Source organism: Vanellus vanellus (genome assembly GCF_965231255.1).
Source record: "Vanellus vanellus genome assembly, chromosome: 1".
Lineage (NCBI taxonomy): Eukaryota > Metazoa > Chordata > Aves > Charadriiformes > Charadriidae > Vanellus > Vanellus vanellus.
Window position 1 is genome coordinate 85,388,156 of NC_138905.1, and position 20,440 is coordinate 85,408,595.

The 20,440-nt window shown below is 44.2% G+C and overlaps 2 protein-coding genes across 2 annotated transcripts; one reads left to right on the plus strand and one right to left on the minus strand.

Moving 5' to 3' along the window:
- Nucleotides 1-1,399: 1,399 nt before the first annotated feature.
- On the minus strand, nt 1,400-11,568 carry LOC309671401 (C-type lectin domain family 2 member B-like). The gene is made up of 6 exons (XM_082482628.1): nt 11,500-11,568; nt 9,017-9,152; nt 8,111-8,161; nt 5,912-6,093; nt 3,848-3,951; nt 1,400-1,902 (listed from the first exon to the last, which is right to left on the minus strand). Exons 2-6 carry the CDS (start codon nt 9,144-9,146, stop codon nt 1,797-1,799), a joined length of 573 nt encoding a protein of 190 aa, XP_082338754.1. The 5' UTR covers nt 9,147-9,152; nt 11,500-11,568; the 3' UTR covers nt 1,400-1,796.
- Nucleotides 11,569-11,860: 292 nt separating this feature from the next.
- On the plus strand, nt 11,861-16,206 carry LOC309682255 (C-type lectin domain family 2 member B-like). Its single transcript, XM_082496313.1, has 5 exons — nt 11,861-12,153; nt 12,255-12,344; nt 13,159-13,328; nt 14,576-14,679; nt 15,618-16,206. The coding sequence occupies exons 1-5, from the start codon at nt 12,060-12,062 to the stop codon at nt 15,748-15,750; spliced, it is 591 nt and encodes a 196-aa protein (XP_082352439.1). The 5' UTR covers nt 11,861-12,059; the 3' UTR covers nt 15,751-16,206.
- The last annotated feature ends 4,234 nt before the right edge of the window (nt 16,207-20,440 follow it).

Consider the following 20,440-nt stretch of genomic DNA (forward strand, 5'->3'; position numbering starts at 1 on the left):
GCCCAAACTGTCTTACGCCTCCTCCTCCACTCTCAAACAGCCCCTTCCCAGGAACTCGGTAAGGGAGCTTTCCACATTGCAAGTCTTTCAAACTCATTACCTCCCTCTTAGTGTTCTATCAAAATAAATTATTTGCATAGATCACAGCACAGCTTTTGAAATGCACAGTACAAGTCCTGACTTCATTTGTACCACTGTAAAGCAGTGAGAACCTTAGTGCAGTGGGCTGTGGAAGCACTTGGACATGAGGTTGGCATCAGTGCGACCTGATTCAGAATCTCAAAAAGTAATTCAGAGACATAGCCTGTCACCTTTAGCACCACGGATATGTCGGTCATTTTACAGGAATTGCTTGCCAGGCAGCTACATCATTTATGGTTGGACTTGATGATCTTAAGGGTCTTTTCCAACCTACGTGTTTCTATGATTCCATCACCATTAGCAGTAAGATGCAAATGGTAGAGAAATGCACAACCCTCTGCTGATGGCGTTTCAGTAACTGGTCAACTGAAGGCTCCGACAGAAATTCCAGCACATCTCACCAAGGCAAGTTACTGCCCCAGCTATCTGCTCCACCGGTCTGCTGGAGATTTCTGCAGCACAGCACAACTGTGAAAAGCTAATGTAGACCTCTCACACCAACCCCAGGAATGGAGCAGCTGAGGGGTTGTGCTGACGATGCCTGGGAAGCTTCAGCTGAGGGGTTGTGCTGACGATGCCTGGGAAGTTTCAGCAGAGCTGCACCAGCAAATGGTGGCAACTGTCATGTCTCAGTCTGCCACAGCTGTCTGCTCAGAACATTTTTCCCTGAACTTTGGGATCAGTAAACTCCAAATTCTCTTTCCAGTGGCAGATTTTTTGCATAGACAAACCACTGCTTCCAGTAGGTGCAAAAAAAAACACCTGAAAATGCCCTTTTCCTCAGATTATTGTGCACTGGATGTGCAGATAATACAACTGGCCACAAACAATCCTGTTGGGGTGGGGTAGGGGATGCCCACTGCTTTTTTGAACAAGCTCAAATCTTAGCATGAACAAACTTGGTAAAGTTTAATATGAAAGCCCACACAAAAATGAGGTGGAGTAGGAAAGACTTTGTGAGCTGGCAGCCCATTCTTTTGATAAGTACTGAACTTTCTGTCAGTTCAGCCACAGGATAAAAGTGATGGCCAGATTTTCAAGGTGCAAACTGAGTATATTTGTTTTCTTAAAAGAACAAAATTTTAACGGAAAAACATAAGATTAATAGGTCAGGGCAGAAATAAAAGGAGGTAAGAGGCACAAACAGGGGCTGAAGGCAAAGCCAGAAGACTGGCAGATATGGAAATGTTGTACTGAAATAGTCAGTACAAAGTGCAGCAAAGAGCACAAGGCATTTTTGGAGAAAACACAAAGCCCTAATTTAACTGTTTCTGTAGGTGTGCAGGCTGGCTGGTGTCTCTGGATGCTGTGTATCCCCAGGCCAGGTGCTGAGAGGAAGGCAAACACAAGAGAGATCCTTATTTATCCTAAGACTGGCAGGAATCTCAATCAACCTTCAGCTTCATCAGCTAGTGCTGGTAGAATCCATTGTAGGTGATCTGTAAACCGGACTAAGTACATTCCTCAGTCACTTCTGTCCTAGGACAGAAGACTTAGAAGCACATTATGGAACCTGAGACAAAACCTCTTCTATCCAACTTAGGCTTCCAGACAGTCTGAGACAGTGTGGCCGTAGCAGGACTGCCATCTATCTAAAGTGACTGTACAATGGATGTCTTAACTGTCAGTATCAAATGAAGACCTAAGTCATCTCTTTAGGGAAGTTGAATACAGATCCAGCGCCTGGGCAAAGAGCATGCTGACGTAGAAATAGTGAAGGCATCCAAGTAGGCACACTCAGAGTGATTCCGCATCTGGAACCTGAAAAAATACAGGAAGAAAACAGTGATTACTAAATGATTTCTACTACTGAGCTAAACATTGTAGCGTGCTGTAAAACAAAACCTCTGCTGAAGTAGTTTCCAGTTGAATTTGGTCCCTTGTGATACAGTAGTTACAGCTGCTAAAAGCAAGGTCAGTGACAAATCATGTAAGAAAAGCCTGTTTAGCAATGCTGCATGGCTTGTATTAGAAACAGTGTGGCCAGCAGGACTAAGGAAGTGCCCCTGTACTCAGCACTTGCACCTCAAATATTGTGTTCAGTTTTGGGCCGCTCACTACAAGAAAGACACTGAGGTAACGGAGAGTGTCCAAAGAAGAGCAACGAAGCTGGTCAAGGGCCTAGAGCACAAGTCTTATGAGGAGCAGCTGAGGGAACTGGGGTTCTTTAGTCTGGAGAAAAGGGGGCTGAGGGGAGACGTTATCGCTCTCTACAGCTACCTGAAAGGAGGTTGTAAAGAGGTGGGCATTGGTTTCCCAAGTAACAGGTGACAGGACAAGAGAAAATGGCCGCAAGTTGCGCCAGGGGAGTTTTAGATTGGATATTAGGAAAAATTTCTTCACCAAAAGGGTTGTCAAGCATTGGGACAGGCTGCTCAGGGAAGTGGTTGAGTCACCATCCCTGGAGGTATTTAAGATGGGTAGATGTAGTGCTGAGGGACATGGTTTAGTGATAACTTGGCAGTGCTAGGTTAACAGTTGGATTTGATGATCTTAAAGGTCTCTTCCAACCAAAACAATTCTATGATTCTATGAATCTCTGTTTCTATGAACGGTCCACAGCAGGTACCATACAGTAACAGAAGGAGAGACAAAAGGCTGCTTATGATGTATCCTGCCAAGAATTACTGAGGTCATAAATGGTATGGAGAGCAAGACAAGGGGAACTGCTGTTTGATGGGCCTGATGTAGAGCTGCTGCAGCCCACACATTTTCTAATATAAATAGGGGGAAAATCTGGGTTGTCTGCAGGTTGTGACAAACTCACTAAACCAGATATAATTTTTCTTATGAAGCTGCTTAATCCATCTGTAGAAGATTATTTCCTCATACTTGTCATGTCATTTTCTTTTATCCCTAAAAATTGTATGTGTATTTGCTAGATATTGTGTATTTCAGGAAGACAAGCACATAGGATCGCATTGGAAAACTATCTGAAAAGAAACTGAAATGTCTATATTATGTAGTGAAAAACATGTATAAATTAAGATAAATAGGGATAATCAATAACATTATCTTCATGTCCTGAGCTAGCAAAAAACCCTTCTTGAATCGGGGACTTTTCTACATTGATGCTATTGGAGTTAGATCAGTATAACTACAAAGGCTTAATTTTCAAAGTCATAGTTATAAATCACAGGGAAAAAAAAAGAATCCTGACAGAAATAACATTGTGCTTGTCGTGGTTTGGCCTCAGCCAGCAACAGAGAGCCACGCAGCCGCTCGCCCGACTCCCACAGCCGTGGGAAAAATCAGCAGAAAAGGACAAAACTCGTGGGTTGAAATATTATAATTTAACAGAACAGACAAAAGGAAGAAAAAAAAAGAAAACAATAACACCGGTAAAGGAATAGAAGAACGCGATTACAGTACCACCGACTAGAAGCGCACCGACTAGAAGCGCACCGACTAGAAGCGCACCGACTAGAAGCGCACCGACTAGAAGCGCACCGACCAGACCCGCACCGACCAGACCCGCACCGACCAGACCCGCACCGCCGCAGCCCGCCCCCGAGTGGCGACTGCCCCCCTCTCCCCGGCTAGCGCGTCTTATAGCTGGGCATGGGTCACGTGGGATGGAATACCTGCCTCCCCTGCCGGCTCCTTGGGGAAATTAACCCCATCCTTGCCGGAACCAGGACAGTGCTCTAAAGCCTAATTGTACGTTTTTGCTTAGATACATGTTAGACAATCACAAGGGACTTACGAGTCGTCCTTGAAGGCAATACCATTCTCCCAGTAGAAGCTTTCACCTTTCTTGCGCAATCCAATCCAGGAGTCATCTATTTTCAAACGCTTAGCTAAAGAATGCTAAAAAAAAAAAAGAAAGCATCTTTGCCAACATGGGTTCTCAAAATGAGAAGCAAATTCCTCCTTTGAGTTTTGAGGAGGACTAGCTCATCATTCTGTCATCTTGAACACTTTCATAAGCATTTCATTGAAAGAGAAAGACCCTAATTCTGCCTTTGAATTGACGCTTATAGTATCATAAACTTCGGTGAAGCTATTCAATTCTATACCCTTGAAAATTATTACTGTTCACTACACACAAAAATACCCAATTGGTTGTGTATGTCTATATGTTTATCGACATCTACATATGCAGCTTGGTCTAAATAGGCTGGTACACACAGGTGTTTCCTGCATTTCAGATTGGCATATGGGAACTCCTCCCCTTTCCAGTGATTACTTAAGTAATTTAAATTTTTTATCGGTAGTTGTACAGAAAAAAGAGTAAAAGACAGTTCACTGCTCCTGAACTTTGCAACAACCTGTATCAAACACAGCAAATAATGATGGAGGATAACAGAAATAGCATTTGCAATGGGCTAATATTACAGAATCACTGCAACAAGCTATCATTAGACTCAGTGAATTTAAAAATTATATAAATATTAGCTGTCAGCAGGGACTCCAATGGACATGGAAAGAGTGAATCCTTATATTCCTCCACTCTCCCCAAGCAACTTCAATTCAACACAGTTCAGATAAAACTGTCTCTGTATGGTCTCAATGCCATTTCTAGTTTTCGGTCTACCTTCTTCTGGTGTGGCTCACACTACCCAGTGCTAGAGCATACCACAGAGCACTAATCTCACCCGGTAGGCCAATGTCAATGTTCCTGTGCTTTTCTTTCACAAATTGTTATTTATAGTTTGTAGGTATAAAGTTTTTAAGCAGCAGTTTAAATAGCACCAATTCCTGGCTAGCCAATTACCAGCTGAGCATCACAGGGACCAAATTAGAAGAGAAGCTTTCAGGCAAGTAAGGAAGTGAGGAATCTACAAATTTGGTAAGAGGTGATCGCTCACAGGGCAGTGATGCAGAAGGGGCTTGTGGAGAGGGGACAAGCTGGTAAATATGGCTGGTATTATTGGCAAAAAAAGGGGTCTGATGATGGGATAAAATGAGAGACTACATTCAGTAAGAGACTCATACATCAAGTAAGAACTAGACCCTGCACCTTACTCATTGTTGAAATTCTTGTCACTGTAAAAATATTTATTAGCTCAAGTAAAATTCAGATGTGACTCAATCTGTGTAATTTCACTGAGTTTTCCTCCATTTCATTATCTGCTACACCTAATATGTACCAGCCAACTGGGAAAGTAGCCTTTTGGCCTCTATTCAACAATCACACTAACATGAAAGTTCAAATGTCAATCTATCTAAAAACTAACTTTTTGACAAAACTAGCTTCTCATTGACAATACTCAAAAGACAGCAGATCTGTAAAAGCATATTACAGTTTTAGCAGCATACAGTAGTAAGATGTCACTAGCATTCACAGACTCAATGCAAGCAGACAATAATACTGGCAAATAAAAGCATTTTAGCAGACTTCTTAGCATGAGAAAATGTCCAAACCAGCTTCAGCAGGGGTATATTCCCACCACTGGTATAAGCATGCATCTCTAAGAGGCATTAAGGCATATACCTGATTATAACTGCTTTGAAGATGAAGGTCCGTAAGACAGAAAAGTAAAACTAGGCAAACTGTTTCATAACAAAGAGCTTTTCATAGTCATTCAAGGCAAATCCAGGCTCCAAAGCAGAGTGAGGCAGCTGATACTGCTGGTGCACCTCCTGCAGCCAACCAACTACTTAGTGTGACAAAGCAGGTACTTCCCACAATCTGAATTCATACGATTTACTTAAGTATTGCATGCAAAAAAAAAAAAAAAAAAGAATATAGAATAAAGCTTTGTCAAGGAAAGAGAGAGGTACAGTAGTTGTGTTCTTTTTTATTGTTGTGGTTTTTTCCCATTACCATTTCTTCCTGGTTTTCAAAAATGGCTAGCAAGGATTCATTCTTAGCGCAGAAAGTCCGACTAGATGTCCAGTTTTTTTCTTCCTCTGAGATGAAATAACACTTCTTTTTGTAACCTATCCAGTCACTGGGGCATTGTTCAGGAGGAAATTTTCTGTGGTGAGATGTCTGAGATATTACAGCTACAAACGAAAAGACAGAGCAAAATTTCTACCTGGTAAAATCTTAGCATTCATCAGTGTAAGTCAACCTAAAATGCAGATTTTTTTGAAAGCTAATGCCACACTACATGCCAGAAGAGAAGCCAAAGGAAGTGCAAGGATCCTGACCTTCCCTGCCTTTCGGGCACTGTCTTCAGCTGAGAAATGTGAGGGTTGGGGGCTGCAGCCCAATTATTGTTAGAAAGTAAGTAGGGTTTGGAAAACAATTCCAAATTTTAGACAATTAGAGGCATTGGCAATTGGTGATTTATACTTGGCACATTTTAAATCCAGTAAGAGGGTAATAAACCTCATACTGTTAATTTATTGATCGAATTCATTTTAAGTAATGAAGTTGCTTGAATATCTACAACTGGTGAGGTATTCCATGAAGAGAAGTTGCTTTGATTTTGTATCAGACCTTTAAGTGTTTGATAAATCTGTGTGAAGTTAAGTAAATTGGGTGTTGATATGATGCTAATGAAATTTGTCTGTTAATGAAGAGGTAAAAAGTACTATTTGGAGATAATGGCTTGGAGAATGGTGAATTGGAGTTGTTACCCAGCATGTTTTGATGCCCTCTTTTCATCTTCTTTCTGTCACAGTAGCCCTGTGAGGGTGATAGGACTCACTGGCATGTTTTGTTTCAGTGCTGAGTTTAATTTCATGCAATGAAAATAATTAATTTGCATTTACTTTTGTTTCTGTTTTCCAAACAAAAATAATCTGCCCTGGTTGTTACTCAATGGTTACAATGACCTTTTCTGTACAGCATGGTGTCTTTTGTAACATACCCAGGCTCACCCAGTGTACAAAGTGTATTTCCTGGGTCATCCTGCTGGGATTGAATCCAGGCCTTCTGCACCCGAAGTGTATTTTTCCACTACTTAACTTGGAGATGGCTAATACTGAAATTAAAGTAACCGGCCATTATGAGAGTAGATGGGCTTGCAGGAAGTGAATCGATCTCCCAGACTCTGCAGCCTGCTGTTGCCACGCTTGCTCTCTTTTTCTTTCTAATCAGCTCCTCTCTTTGCTATATACAATTGGAGACCCCTTAGCAAGTCACCTGTGAGCATCACCCTCACCCCCTCCAAGAAAATGTGACTGATTCCATTTAAATAAAAGCCTAACAAAGCAAAGGAAAATCAACAGGGACAGATGTCACTATCGTCCTCCATTCATTTCCATGTATGTGCAGAGGACCTCACTACTATACCTCATTGCAGGGGGCAGACCGAAGATTATTTAATGCAGAGACTCAACAGCTCCCTGTGCAGATGGCGCTGTGGAGGCTCCACTGAGATACATATGCACCCAGAGACTTGGAAACCTCAGCTAATACTGCACGCAGCACAGCCTTTGCTCCTATAAAGGAGTCCTGCATGTAACAGTGGGAGCACAGCTGGCCTCCACTGTGCCAGTGGCAGGCCGGCCTGACTTCGTCAAAATACACAAATGGATTTTCAAAAACAAAAAGGCAGAATGACCCCAAAGACTATTTGTGAAAAGATATGCTAGCTGTATTATGTAGTTGCCTTCTACATGTGACAATAAAGGAGCCCTCAAGACCAGATATAGCAGCAGCCCACACAATAAGCCTGGAGTCTATGCCTGGAGGTGCAATGCTGACTTAGTGCATGAGCTGGTATAATCACGTAAGTTACTGTTGATAAGCACAGACAAGACATGCATACACTACATACATGGCCAGGCAAGAAACTACACTCTTAACAGTAGTAAGGATGCAATGAAAAGAAAAAAAAAAAAAGTTTACAAGTGAATCATCATTTTATCTGTAGGGAGATTTCTCTCTCCTTTTAAATTCTGCCTGGAGGTTATTCAACCTTAGACCGACATCAAAACAACTGAAATAGTGATGGAAGTCCCAGGTTTTGTGACTCTGCAGTACCAATGTAAGTGTGCTTGACTGCTGTGATCCTGGAGCCCAGTAGACAGAGGAAACATATCTCAAATGGAAAATGTTTCAAAAACTTACCAATGATCATCATCACCAGCACAAATACCAAAAGCCAGGAGAGACAACGGACTGTGAAAAAGAAGATCATTAATGGTTCTGTATATATAAGCACTTGGACTCAGACTGTATTTCAGTATTAAGTGAGATAGCAGCAGGACAGCCTTTCATTTAAGCTCTAAGTATGTAAATACAAAGCACTACTGAAGTCAAACAAGGCACTGTAAATTGACATTTATGTAACTGGACAGCTTGATAAATTGACCAACTATCACCAAAATGGCTTTTTTTTTTTTTGATCTGTATACACCCTAAAGTTTCCCACTGATGCACAGATCCCTGTATATCAAATTTAAGCCTTCCAGTCCCAAGTTTAACATGTCCTCTATGTTTTGCAGACCTCTTAGCAATAATGTCCTGAGGCTGAGAACTCGCAGGTCATCACTGACTCCAAGTAAGTTACATCCATGTTTTGAAAACAGGAAAATGTTCTCACACAACAAACATTAAAAGCTGAGGTTCAGAGTATGGCTGCAGTCTTGAATCAAATGTATTTTCTCCTTGTCACAGGCTCTCCTTCTCACACAAACTTCAGTGCAGATGTGCAAGCTCATCTGCTGTAAGGGCACAAACTATTTTCTCTAATGAGGTTTGGCTTTACTTTCTACATCTTATCCGAGAATATTTCATACAGGTAAACTACCACATGGAAAAATGCTCATTTTCACACAAAAGGATCAAACATAAACACTTCACACTTGGATCAAACATAACCGTTATGCTAATTTTTGTGACTACAGCTTTGCCTAGAAGGAAACTCCCAGGTTTTCTCTTGTCCAAGACAGGGGACCTGGAGCTACATTTGTAGCTAGACTTCAGCTTCCTGCAGGAACATGTCTTACCAAATACCAAAGAAAAAAGTCTTACATTTTGACTGCAAGAACCACTCTTTACAGTGCCTCCCTGTCCTCCGCACCCATGAACTAGCTGCCACGTTCCCAAGAGGTGCTTGTGTCAGTGAGGAGATCTCATTATTCTGTTCACCTTCAGACTCCATCTACAGCTGGGAAAAAAAGAAAGAAGTTATGTTTAACAAGTGCTTCCCCTACCATCTATAAATGAGTGGAAATAGTAGAAATCCCAAAGCTGCCTTAGTTATTGCCTGTACCTGAGGGGATGAGGGCAGGGTGGACAGAGAAATGAGGAAACAAATAGAAAATAAGGAACTTGTGCCCTTATACATATCTGAGGCCCACCGAAAGGAGAGGGTGGCCCTCAGATACATTGCATATATTCTTCTTCCCAAGGAGGGGAGCTATCAGGAATGAGGGCTGTAACAGAGGGAAAGGGAAGGGCAGGGATGGGGCATATCCAGGCAGCAGGGAAAGGCCACAAAAAACAGAACTTTCTGCTTCACCTCTAGGTAGTTTAAAGCAGTTTTGTCTGCACACTAAAAGTTTGGGCAATTTCCCAAGTGAGGCTGAACCTGTTCTGCCGAAGGAAGTTCACTGTACCCTTTTGTGCTCACTCCAATAAGTGGTTTTCCTTGCAGTTTTTCTTAAAATCTACTTTCAATGACATAAATTTAACTGAAAAAGGCACCCAGAAAAGAATATGTAGCTATAAACATTATTGTGTGAGTGCAGAAATGTCAATTCATCTTCATGAGTTAGGTTATAATAGGAAAAAAAAAACACAACAGTACTCTTTAAGAAAGGCTTCAACATCTTTACTTTCATTACTGTTATTATTATTTATGTTAAGTGGCACATGCCTAAGAGGCCTCCTCAACTCCACAAATTCATAACAGCAATTAAGTGCCTAAATACCGCTAAGAATCAGACTCCACTTGTGCTTGGTCCACACTACTGAAGCAGAAAGAGACTAAGGCTTGGAATTACATTCTCCAATAAGGTGCTCTTTCCCTAAAGACTCTTCTGATTGCCCTGAACATATCCCCAAAACACTCTGTCCATTTTAGTGCCTGGATTTTCATTGTTTGGTACATGAACGTATGCTTGCTCGTGTGCTGGGCCTCTTGCCTCCAGCAAGCATGCTATGCTTTATTACTGTACTGGAAAAGCAATGGGTTTGACTCCACCCACAGAAGAGCTTCTCCTGAACCTTCTCATCCACACTAGGGAAAAAGCCTATTTCCCACCCTTGGCTTTTGGGTTGTAACAGTGAGCAACACAGCCAGCTGGGGTACAGGTGAGCTCTGTCACACAAGGCGCTTCTTGAAGGCAGGTGCTGGCAAAAGCGTTTCGAAGGTTTGGAAGATTGAAGAAAAACATGCAGACTAAAGGTCAGCAATGTTTCACTGAGCCACAAAAAATATTTCCATTTCTGAGAGCTTATTCAGCTAAAGAAATTTGCTCTCGCTTTTTGTGACGAACTTTTTCCTTTGGAGGAAGCAGCAGCGGGAGCTCTGTTTGTTCTAGGCCTAGGCCACAAGACAACTGCAAGCGAACCACAGAGATCCAGGCCACCCCTGCTTTAAACAAGCACGTTTTCCTCCTCGTTCGTCATAGAATCATAGAATGGTTTGGGTTGGAAGGGACCTTAAAGATGATCTAGTTCCAACCCCCCTGCCGTGGGTAGGGACACCTCCCACTCGACCAGGTTGCTCAAAGCCCCATCCAACCTGGCCTCGAACACCTCCATGGATGGGGCATCCGCAACCTCTCTGGGCAACCTGTTCCAGTGCCTCACCACCATCAGAGGGAAAAATTTCTTCCTAATATCTATTCTAAATCTGTGCTCTTCCAGTTTTAAGCCATTACCCCTCATTCTATCACTCCATGCCCTTGTAAAAAGTCCCGTTCCGGCTTTCTTGCAGGCCCCCTTCAGGTACTGGAAGGCTGCTGTAAGGTCTCCCCGGAGCCTTCTCTTCTCCAGGCTGAACAATTACAACTCTCTCAGCCTGTCCTCCTCGGAGAGGTGCTCCAGCCCTCTGATCATCTTTGTGGCCCTCCCCTGGACCGACTCCAACAGGTCCATGTCTTTCCTATGCTAGGGGCCCCAGAGGTGGAGGCAGTACTCCAGGTGGGGTCTCACCAGAGTGGAGTAGAGGGGCAGAATCACCTCCCTCCACCCGCTGGCCACGCTACTGGGGATGCAGCCCAGGATGGGGTTGGCCTTCTGGGCTGCGAGCGCCCTCATTTCCCTCCTCTTTAGCCCCACTTTCCCTTCGGCTTCGGCGGGGGATGCGCTCACGGGCCCCGGCCTGAGCCACGGCAGCAGCACCCCACCTGCTCCCGGCGCTGCGGGCACCACTCCCACTCTCCGGCTGCCGGCAGCCGCCAGCCCGCCCCGGGCCTTCCCGCCCGCTTGGCCCTTCCCACCCCGCTGCTCTCCCCGCTCCCCGCCGGCTCCGGCGGGCGCTGCCCGGGCCCCCACCCGCCCCTTACCTTACGGCGCCTTCCCGGGGCCGCCGTCGCGGCCCGGGTCCTCCTCCACGCCGCTCCCTGCTCCGCCGCAGGCACTTCCTGGCGGTGGGACGGAAAGGGAGCGGACGGGCTTCCGCCCCGCGGCGGCGATGGAGGAGGCAGGCGGCGACGGGGCCCGGTTGTCCCCGCTCTGGCGCCGGGATGCGCTGCGGCGGCTGCGGCGGTTCCGGAGGCGGATCTCCACCGACCCGCTGCTGGGCTGGCTGCCGCCCGGGGACGGCTCCCCCGCGGCCCTCCGGTCGGTGGGGCTGAAGGGGCCGGTGCCGAAGAGAGAGCCGGAGGCGGACCGGAGACGCAAAGCGCGGCCGAGTGAGGCGGGCGGGAGGGGACAGTAGGGGGGCCGCGGCGAGGCCCCGGCCGTGCCGGGGAGGAGGGGGGTGGGATGGGCCGGGCCGGGCCGGGCCGGGGGCTCCCGGGCTGTCGGGGGCCGGGACCGCCCGTCCCCCCCAGGGCGGTACCGTGGGGCTGAGGCGTTCCGGGGACTGTGTTCTGCCACTATTTCTGTGGGATTTGGCCATTTAATGCCTTTGAAAATCCGGTCGAGTTGTAGAACTACTGAAGCTCTGCAGTACCCAGTGGTCTCAGGTGGTCCTTGCAAGCGTTTGGGAAATCTCAGTTAAGTTTCTGCATCTGCATGGGTTTTGTTGACCTGAGTCTTCAGTTCCTTACACGTGCTTTATTCCTTGAAGTCCATTAATATTTCTTTCTCTCCTTAGATATGTTTTCACACTTGTCTTTCTGGAAAGGAATTGCGGGAATTGTCATCGCTGTTGCTGTGATTTTACTCTTAACATGGATTACTCTAAGTGAGTGCATTTATTAAAAAAAAAAAAAAAAAAAAAACACCAAACCTAGCTCTGGAAAGAGAAATTCAGTACTTCTCCCTCCAGTTATGCTGTCTCTTCATTGCTGGAGGGTAAGAGGTATTTCCACTGGCTTTCAGCTCTCCCACACACAATGGCTGCTGTTACAGAGATAAGAATCCAGAAAGGGAAAGTGAAACTAAATTGTGTTATGGATTGACCTTGGACAGTTGTTTCTCGTAGCATTAAACTGACCTGGTTTTGTTTGTTTTGTTTTGTTTTTTTTTAAATTCTGCAGGATTTCCTTGTATTGCAGCATTCCAAAATGCTGAGGAATGGCAAAGCCGTAAGCAGAGTTAGGGAGGCAGTTGGTTCTTTTTACAACTGAGTACGTTGAACCAGAACCTGTTTAGGGTTGAATTTTAGCTGCTTCACAGTAAATAACTAGTGTCTACGTCCACACTCTTTGTTAAAGACAGCCTTCTGCCCTGATGTTCTCACCCGAGGTGTCTTTGGTGTAGCTGGAGTTTTGCACTTACACATGCCGGGGTCTGTTTGCTGGTACATGCCCAGGATGTGAGCATGTAATCAGCGATTACTGGACACATCATAGTGAGTTCAACTGGAAAAACTAAGACTGAGAACAATCCTTCAGTTGTGTCGTGTTCACCCATCTCCTGCTTAATTCAGTGCAAGTCGCAGATATTTTTAAGATAGAGGAAGAAGGTCCAGAACATTTAAATGTGTATACAATTGTACTTTAAATAAGTAAAGATGAGTAAGTAACATTCTCTTCATTTCCTCATTTGAACAAAAGATCCACCTAAATTACCACAGCTGGAGCCGTGCCCAGATGACTGGCTGTACTACAAGAAGAAGTGTTACTATCATTCAGAAGGCAGATCCATGGCAGATTGGAATTCCAGTCAGGAGTCCTGCTCTGACTATGGAGCTTCCCTTGCAGTGATTGACAGCCATCAAGAGCTGGTAAGGTGTCCGGCGGCGTGAATTCAGTGTTATGTCTGCTGCCCTAATAGTTTGTGTAACTTCATCACTTGTTCTCTTGTATAGTTTGAAACCCAGCATGCTGTGGGGCAGGCTTCTTTGCTGCATATCAGTACAGCCTACAGAGTTCTTCAGTGTGACATGTTCCGTTCACTAAAATCTGCTGTAGAAATTCTATTGTTACCTTAAAGGGTATGGCAGAAATTTAAAAGGCAATCTGTGTATAAATTAGAAGTCTGAAAGAATGTAACAATGGAGTTGTGACTCTCAATTATTAATAAAGAAGGTGTGGTTGGGTTTTTTTGAATAGCCATTTATGTGTGGGTTTTAAGTTAGGCAATTTATCCTGTCCTCCCCCTTCATACCCTCTTGATGTTTATTACCTCTCCAGGGTACCCAAAGTACAATCAACAGCAATTCCCACAGTAAATATAACTCTAAACTAATTTTGAGTTTACAGATCACTGGTGCACATCTATGTGCTAATAGCACTATAGCAAATGTGTTTTCAGAGACAAAAGAATTGAGAATGTCTTTATTTTACTCGTACTGCAGATGGTAAATTACGTGTGTGCCCTTGAATGTCCTGGAGTTTCGGTTTAGGTAGTCCCAACTGACTTTACAGTCAGGAATATATGGAATGGGAAAACAGAACAGACTCACACACTTATGATACTATTAGTATCAGGAGTAAAAGTGTGAATTGGGAAGTTGGGGCATTTTAAATACATGACTTGAATTTGATAGAGACGCAATGTAACTGACATCCAAGGAATTATGGTGATATAACGCAGTCAAGGCAACCTGTGCTGAGTCAGCCACTGTGTCCCCGCTAAATACATGTCCTTGTACTTAAATGTCATTCTCTTGGTGATACAGTGAAACCATTGTACTAGCGTGTAATGTGATATAGTGTGTTTAATGACATACGTGGATGTTTTTAATGACAGGGTGGGACAGGGTATAGGTGGATGGTCAGTAAAACTCTGCAGGATCACCAACTAAATAGCTGGGACCTCATTGACTGTTAGTAATGGATCTAGGGCTTCCTTTAGTATTTCATCTAATTAAATTTAGCAGTAAAACGTCAGTGACCTATGGGGAAAAAAATGTCCACCATTGTATATTCTGTGACACAGTTTATATCTGTGCAGTTTTTGCACAAAAAGCTATATAATCATAAAAAAAATCTAATAGCCGTATGTCATTTTATTCTGTGTTTTTTCTAGAACTTTATAATGTATCGAATACGCATAACAGACTTCTGGATTGGGCTGCGCAGGAAAGGAAAGAAATTCTTCTGGGTGAACGGAGAGTCATTTGACACAAACTTGTGAGTTTTCTTTCAAATACACTATGTGGGAAGAGAGTCAGTAGCTTTTTTGTCCAAGCAGAAAAGTTACTCTGTATTACCTATTCCACTGTAGATAAAATAGCCTATCTTACCAAATAAGGGCTGTCAGATGGCTGTAAAAATGCTAATACTAAGCTAATAAAACTAGTTATGTCCCCAGAGAAGTCGGGAAGGGGCATCATTGCCTGCTTTTTCATGTGGTTGCACAGCGGCCGTTAGGTTATGCCTTAAGTAGCTTGTTTCTGTACAATCCCGCTGTATGAGATGGATAACATTTGTCTTATTAGGAAGAATTACTGATGTTAGACATTATAAATTATTTGAATTAGCTTGCCCTGTTGTTCTTGTAGGCTTCAACACTCAGCCAGTATAGACAGGGCCTCCTGAGACCAACTGAGGTGCTCAGGACCACGTTGAAAGGTCACTGGGCTGGGGGATTGTGCCTCTGAAGGCATTGCTTTTGCCCACATCCCGGAGACTGGCTTTCTTTGCAGCCATATCCTATGTATTCTGCAGAGAGTCAGCAAAATCGGTGGGAAGAGGTGGCAGGGCTCCATTCTGTACTGGAGAAGTACTGCTGCCATGGGTCCCGCTGGGACCCTCTCTCTCTTGCTGTGGTGTATTGTGCCTTTGATGCTTGCAACACATTGTAGACTGTGAAGTACAAGTACATGTGGTACATCTCTGTGGGGATCAAAGCAGTTTGTTTTAGTCGAAGGTGTATCAGAGCATCACCACGCATTTCACGTGTGTGTGAATTCTGATCCTCCCAATGAGAAGTGGGGCTCATTTTAAATTGTTCTCTAGTTTGTTCTCGGCAGTCTTTAAGGCCCAGTTTTACAAAGAATAAGAAATAGGTGTTCTAATATTTAGACCAAAGTTCTGCTCTAATTTTTATTTTTCTCTTGGCTTTTTAGATTTCATGTCAATATAACAAATGACGGAGACTGTGTTCATATAGATTCAGCCTTCATCTCTACTAGAAAGTGCTCTTCACTCAGGAACTGGCTTTGCACCATTGGTCAGTTTAATCCCAAGACAAGGTCTTAAAAGGGAACAGCTGGCTGTGCAGATACAGAGACTTTCTCCACCAGTAGTTGGAATTCAGAATACTGAAAGTCCTTGCTGTAGGAGGTCCACAGGGGCAAGAGGTGCTGTGGCAAGGATCATATCCAAACTTCTCCAGGAGAAACAATACAGGGAATAATAGTGACTCTATGAGAAAGAGGTAGTTGGTTAAGCAGTGGCAGTGCCGAGAGGAAACGAAGATACAATGGCAGTTGCAATGAACAGAAGTTGATTCTTGGTAATACAGTTTCATTGTTGAAACTGCTGAAGGACATGGCAATGGATACTTTTCTTGAGAACTCTTCACAATTGCAAAACATAATTTTTTAGGGCAGCTAAAAACATTGTTACGTGGACCTGAAGGCCTTAATGAAAATACAATTCATCGTGTTTTCTAGTGTGTTTTGTGTACAATTATGTGTTTTTTCCTGTTTTCTGTGGAGGTCTGTAATTCTTTGTCTGAGAACTTTCAGTTTGTCTTTGTGGTAAGTGGGTGAGATTTCATAAGGTGTTTTGACTTCCCTCCTCTTCTTTGTCCAAGGATATAAATGGGAGCTTTGTAAACCAGGAAGGCAGATAACGAGTAGGTCTTCTAGCAAATGGCACTGCTGTTACGGGGCATATAGATCGGGACAGATTACAAGTATTCTCCTTTGTCCCTCTGGACTGATATGGAAATATGATTTCTGCTACCCAAAACTTCCCTGAATACGTGGCAGCAATAGGAAAGCTCCCAGACTGAATCACGCACAACTGTCATTTTGGGAGGGCTGATGAAGTCAACTGGATTTAGAAGGGGAGAGGTGCGTATCTAGCATGGAAGGGGTTCTAGGGCAGCTTAAAGTGAGGTTCTGTGGTATTTATCTGTTTGTGTGTGCAGGGTTAAAAAAAGCTTTCATTGTCTCCAGCACAGCTATTTTATCACGTGACTTGTGTGGGCAAGGACAGTTTAACAGTCCAGGGGATAGATGCACTAGAGCTAAATAGCATAGCACCCTGGATTAAGATGTTTAAATTCTTAGTGTGGTACTCAGAAAATGGGCAGCGGGGGCATGGGAGGCTCACCTGGAAGACCTGTGGTTTGTTCCTGTCTGGTCACTCTCAAGTTCAGCAGATACCTCTACAAATACTGCTTCCCAAGATACATGATTTACAAACGGCGGTTACTGTCTTTAAAAATGTGTACCAGAAGACAGACCATTTAAGCTAGGAAAATGTTCTAGTCCAGAAACAAAATATCATGTTAAGCTCAGAGAAGCTCACAGGGAAGATGAAGAGTCTGGCATACTGATCTTCAAAGAAATGGGAAGAAAAAATTTCAAATTGCTATAAATGCACTTTGTGTTTATCCAGAAGATGTACTCCTTTGGAGGGAAAGAAATAGGTGAGACAGGAAACTGGAACAGAGTATATCTTTGTTCCCTGTGGTTGTTCACCATGAAAGCACAAGAACAGAAGGGGAAGCACCTTGTAAGGAACCATGGACAAAGTTAAGATTGCCAGGGTAGGGACCCATTTCCCACCACGTGTCAAAAGTCCAGTTGAAAGAGTCAGCATGAAGTGCCAGAAAGGGTGACAAGTCTGTTTTGCTGTCTCTGTAAATTGCCTTGTGAATATGCCAACAATATACTTCCAGTAGTTGCTCCCTGTATTGCTTTAGGTCTCTGTTTTCAGTTGAGCTTGCTCCTCTGCTTTAGGTTTGTGGTGGTCCAAGACTGCTTTGTTTAGCTCATGATACCTGCTTCCTTACACATGTTTAGTTGTGCACGTTAGGTAGGTGGGCACAGAACATTTTTTGACAGTGTAATTCACAAACTCTGTGTAGGACCATGCCAGAGTCTGTGAATTCATCATGACTGTGACTGACTCTGAAGGACCACCCCTCAGGTGACCCCTCCTCCCAGGCCCCAGTCCAGGGGCTCAGGACCCCATTTTGGCTCAACTGAGCCATTGATATCCCGGCTTGACCTTGGACCTGCCCTGATGGACACTTGGCTGAGCCAGGCTACTGACTGCAGCTTCCCTGCTCGCATTAAGTCTCACATGGCAGCTAAATTAAATAATAGATAATTGAAATAGCTTTAAGAAAACTAAAATCCATGTGAACTTGCGCTCATTTTAAGCTTTTTTTTTTTTTTTTTGTCAAGGAAAACTGGCACAATATTCACTAGTGTTGTAAGCTTCCCAAGCAAAGTTAGGCGAGGAACATAGCAACAGAGTCATACAAGAAGTGATGTTGTAATTCCAACAGGTGAATTGCTGAATACAATTTATTTCCTCTTGAGCTTTCAATCAGAGTAGTAACCCACAAAAACAGAAGTTGAAAATAATATTTGGGTAAATATAATTGCTGTGTACATTTCCTGGACTATTTAACCACTGTGGTTAAAATTGAAATGGGCTGGATGGGTACTTTATTTCTTGCTCTTCTAGGTTAAAAAGTTCTTGTGTAGTGAGCTTTTGGGCAGGCAGATCAGTTTTCATTGCATGATCTTCACAGAATCCAACATACTTGTCTGTGATCAATTAATACAAGAGTAATTAGATTTGTTACAACAATTAAATTACATGTGTTTTCAAAAGTAGTTTCCCAATTCACCAAACGTTTTTTTCCATTTCCCACAGTATGAAATGCGCCTGTGATTCCCCACTGCTTCCCTACCACACTCAGAGATGCTGTGAACATTGTCAATTCCCAATAGATTCATGCTATCCCTAGTTCTTTAACTGATGAAAAAGTGATGATTTTCATTCAAAGGAATTGACTGGTACAGGCAAATAAACCCAGCTGGTGAGAAATAATCAGCAGTTGGAAGTTTTGCACAATGCTGACCTCCAGGGAAAGAGCAGAAGTCTGTGGGAACTTAATCTCCTGCCCTGCAAATCTGTGTCCTCTTCCACCAGCAAATCTAAAATAAAGCCAGTCCCCATTTCAGCTGGACTAGGTTGCAAGTTTTGTAAACGTGAAGGTCCGTCATCATCCTCCCCCCCAGGATTTATCTTTTGCTCCTGCAAAAACCGTTATGCCATGATTTCACATCACGTTAAGGCCAGGTCTGCACTGGCATAGATACTGTTGTATTTCACCATGGCTGGCATAACTTTGTCTTGGGCGAGGCATGAGCACCTGCTTTTATACCTCTGAAGTTGCAAAGCACATGGCCAAGTGTTCACACCAGCTTCATGCATACTGTGGGAAATGTAACCCAGCAGAGAGGTACCGTGGCATGGACACACACAGCCTGATTGGGTGTTCACACCCAACTTGGTGTCTGCCAAAACACCACCCAGAAGAATGCATCTCTCTCTCTTGCTGCTGCTTCTCCTTAGCTTTTACCAGGGAGAAGGGAGCAGGAAGAGAGCAGGGTGCACAAGACAGATGTGCAATTATGGAGCTTTACCCTGCAAAATTACTCCTGGCTTCAGCCATGCCTGTCCCACCTGCAGAGCTGCTGGGTTGGATGCCTGTTGGTCCAGGACAGCTCTTGAACTCTTGGATGCTCTACAGTATCTCCACAAGACAGGAGATACCAGTGATGCAGCTGGCTCTAGGCAGGGGGGATCTATAGTCCTCGTGGCCATTCCCTGAGTCAGGCTGGTTGGAGTCTACTTCTCCTCTCCATTGTCCCCAGACAGGCTGGTCCCTGCTTCTGCACAGCCTTTTCTGCACTAACCACTTTAGCAACCACTTCCAATCACTTCTGCTTCTTTTTCCAGACTGCCAGGCTGTGTGGAGGGAAAAGAGGTTCAAGCACCAGTGATGATGAGGAGGTCAGAGGAAATGAACAGGTCTTTACAGTCCAACAGGGAAGGATTACAGGAAGGGAACTGTGAAAGACTCAGTGAAGGACTTGCTGCTTCCAGTTGAGAGTGATGGGGAAAGGTTTGTACTTTACATGTTGGATGTGCCAGGTGACCTTTGAGAAGTCTGGGCTGAACTCGCTACATAGCTGCCAAGGTAGCATCCCATGTATGCTCACCATTCACCGTGGTGAAAAGGGAAGTAACCGTTATATTTGGAAACCAGTGACCCTTAGTGGTCCTCCCATCTGCATATGGCCACTCAGCCCAGTGTTGGGTAATTCGCAGCCAGAGATGCTGTGGATTGGTGGGTACTCTGTCCGCAGTGGATACCCTAGATGAGCTAAAACCTCCGGAGTGTTCAGCAACTAATCCATGAGTTAAACTTGGAGAAGCTCTGCCACTCCAGCTGGTCTCAGGCAGATTGGTATGGGGAGTGTATTCCCTCTCCTGTGTCCGTACTGTGCTGCCCTGGCCATGAAGCGATAGATGTGGATCCTGACAGTGCCCTCGTACGGTTCAGGCGCCCCTGTGCAGCTGAACAAGGTTGCGCACTGTGCATTTGCCTGGCTGAAATCTGGACGCTGATCACCAGCTATGGTTCACACAGCATGCTCTGCGCTCCGTGCTGTGTCCTTGCCTCCCTCCCCAGGAGACGAGATGATGTACTAATGCAGAAAGGCTAATTTTCTGTGTCTACCTCGAACAACCGAAGCAGAATGAATGTGTAATTTATTCAGATGAAGTTTACCCCCTCTATGACTTGGACTCCTCAAAGGACTTGTTCAGACCAAGGATGTCACATCCAGTGCAGAGGAGGACTTGTTCAGACCAAGGATGTCACATCCTCAGAGCGGAGGACAGAGGGAGG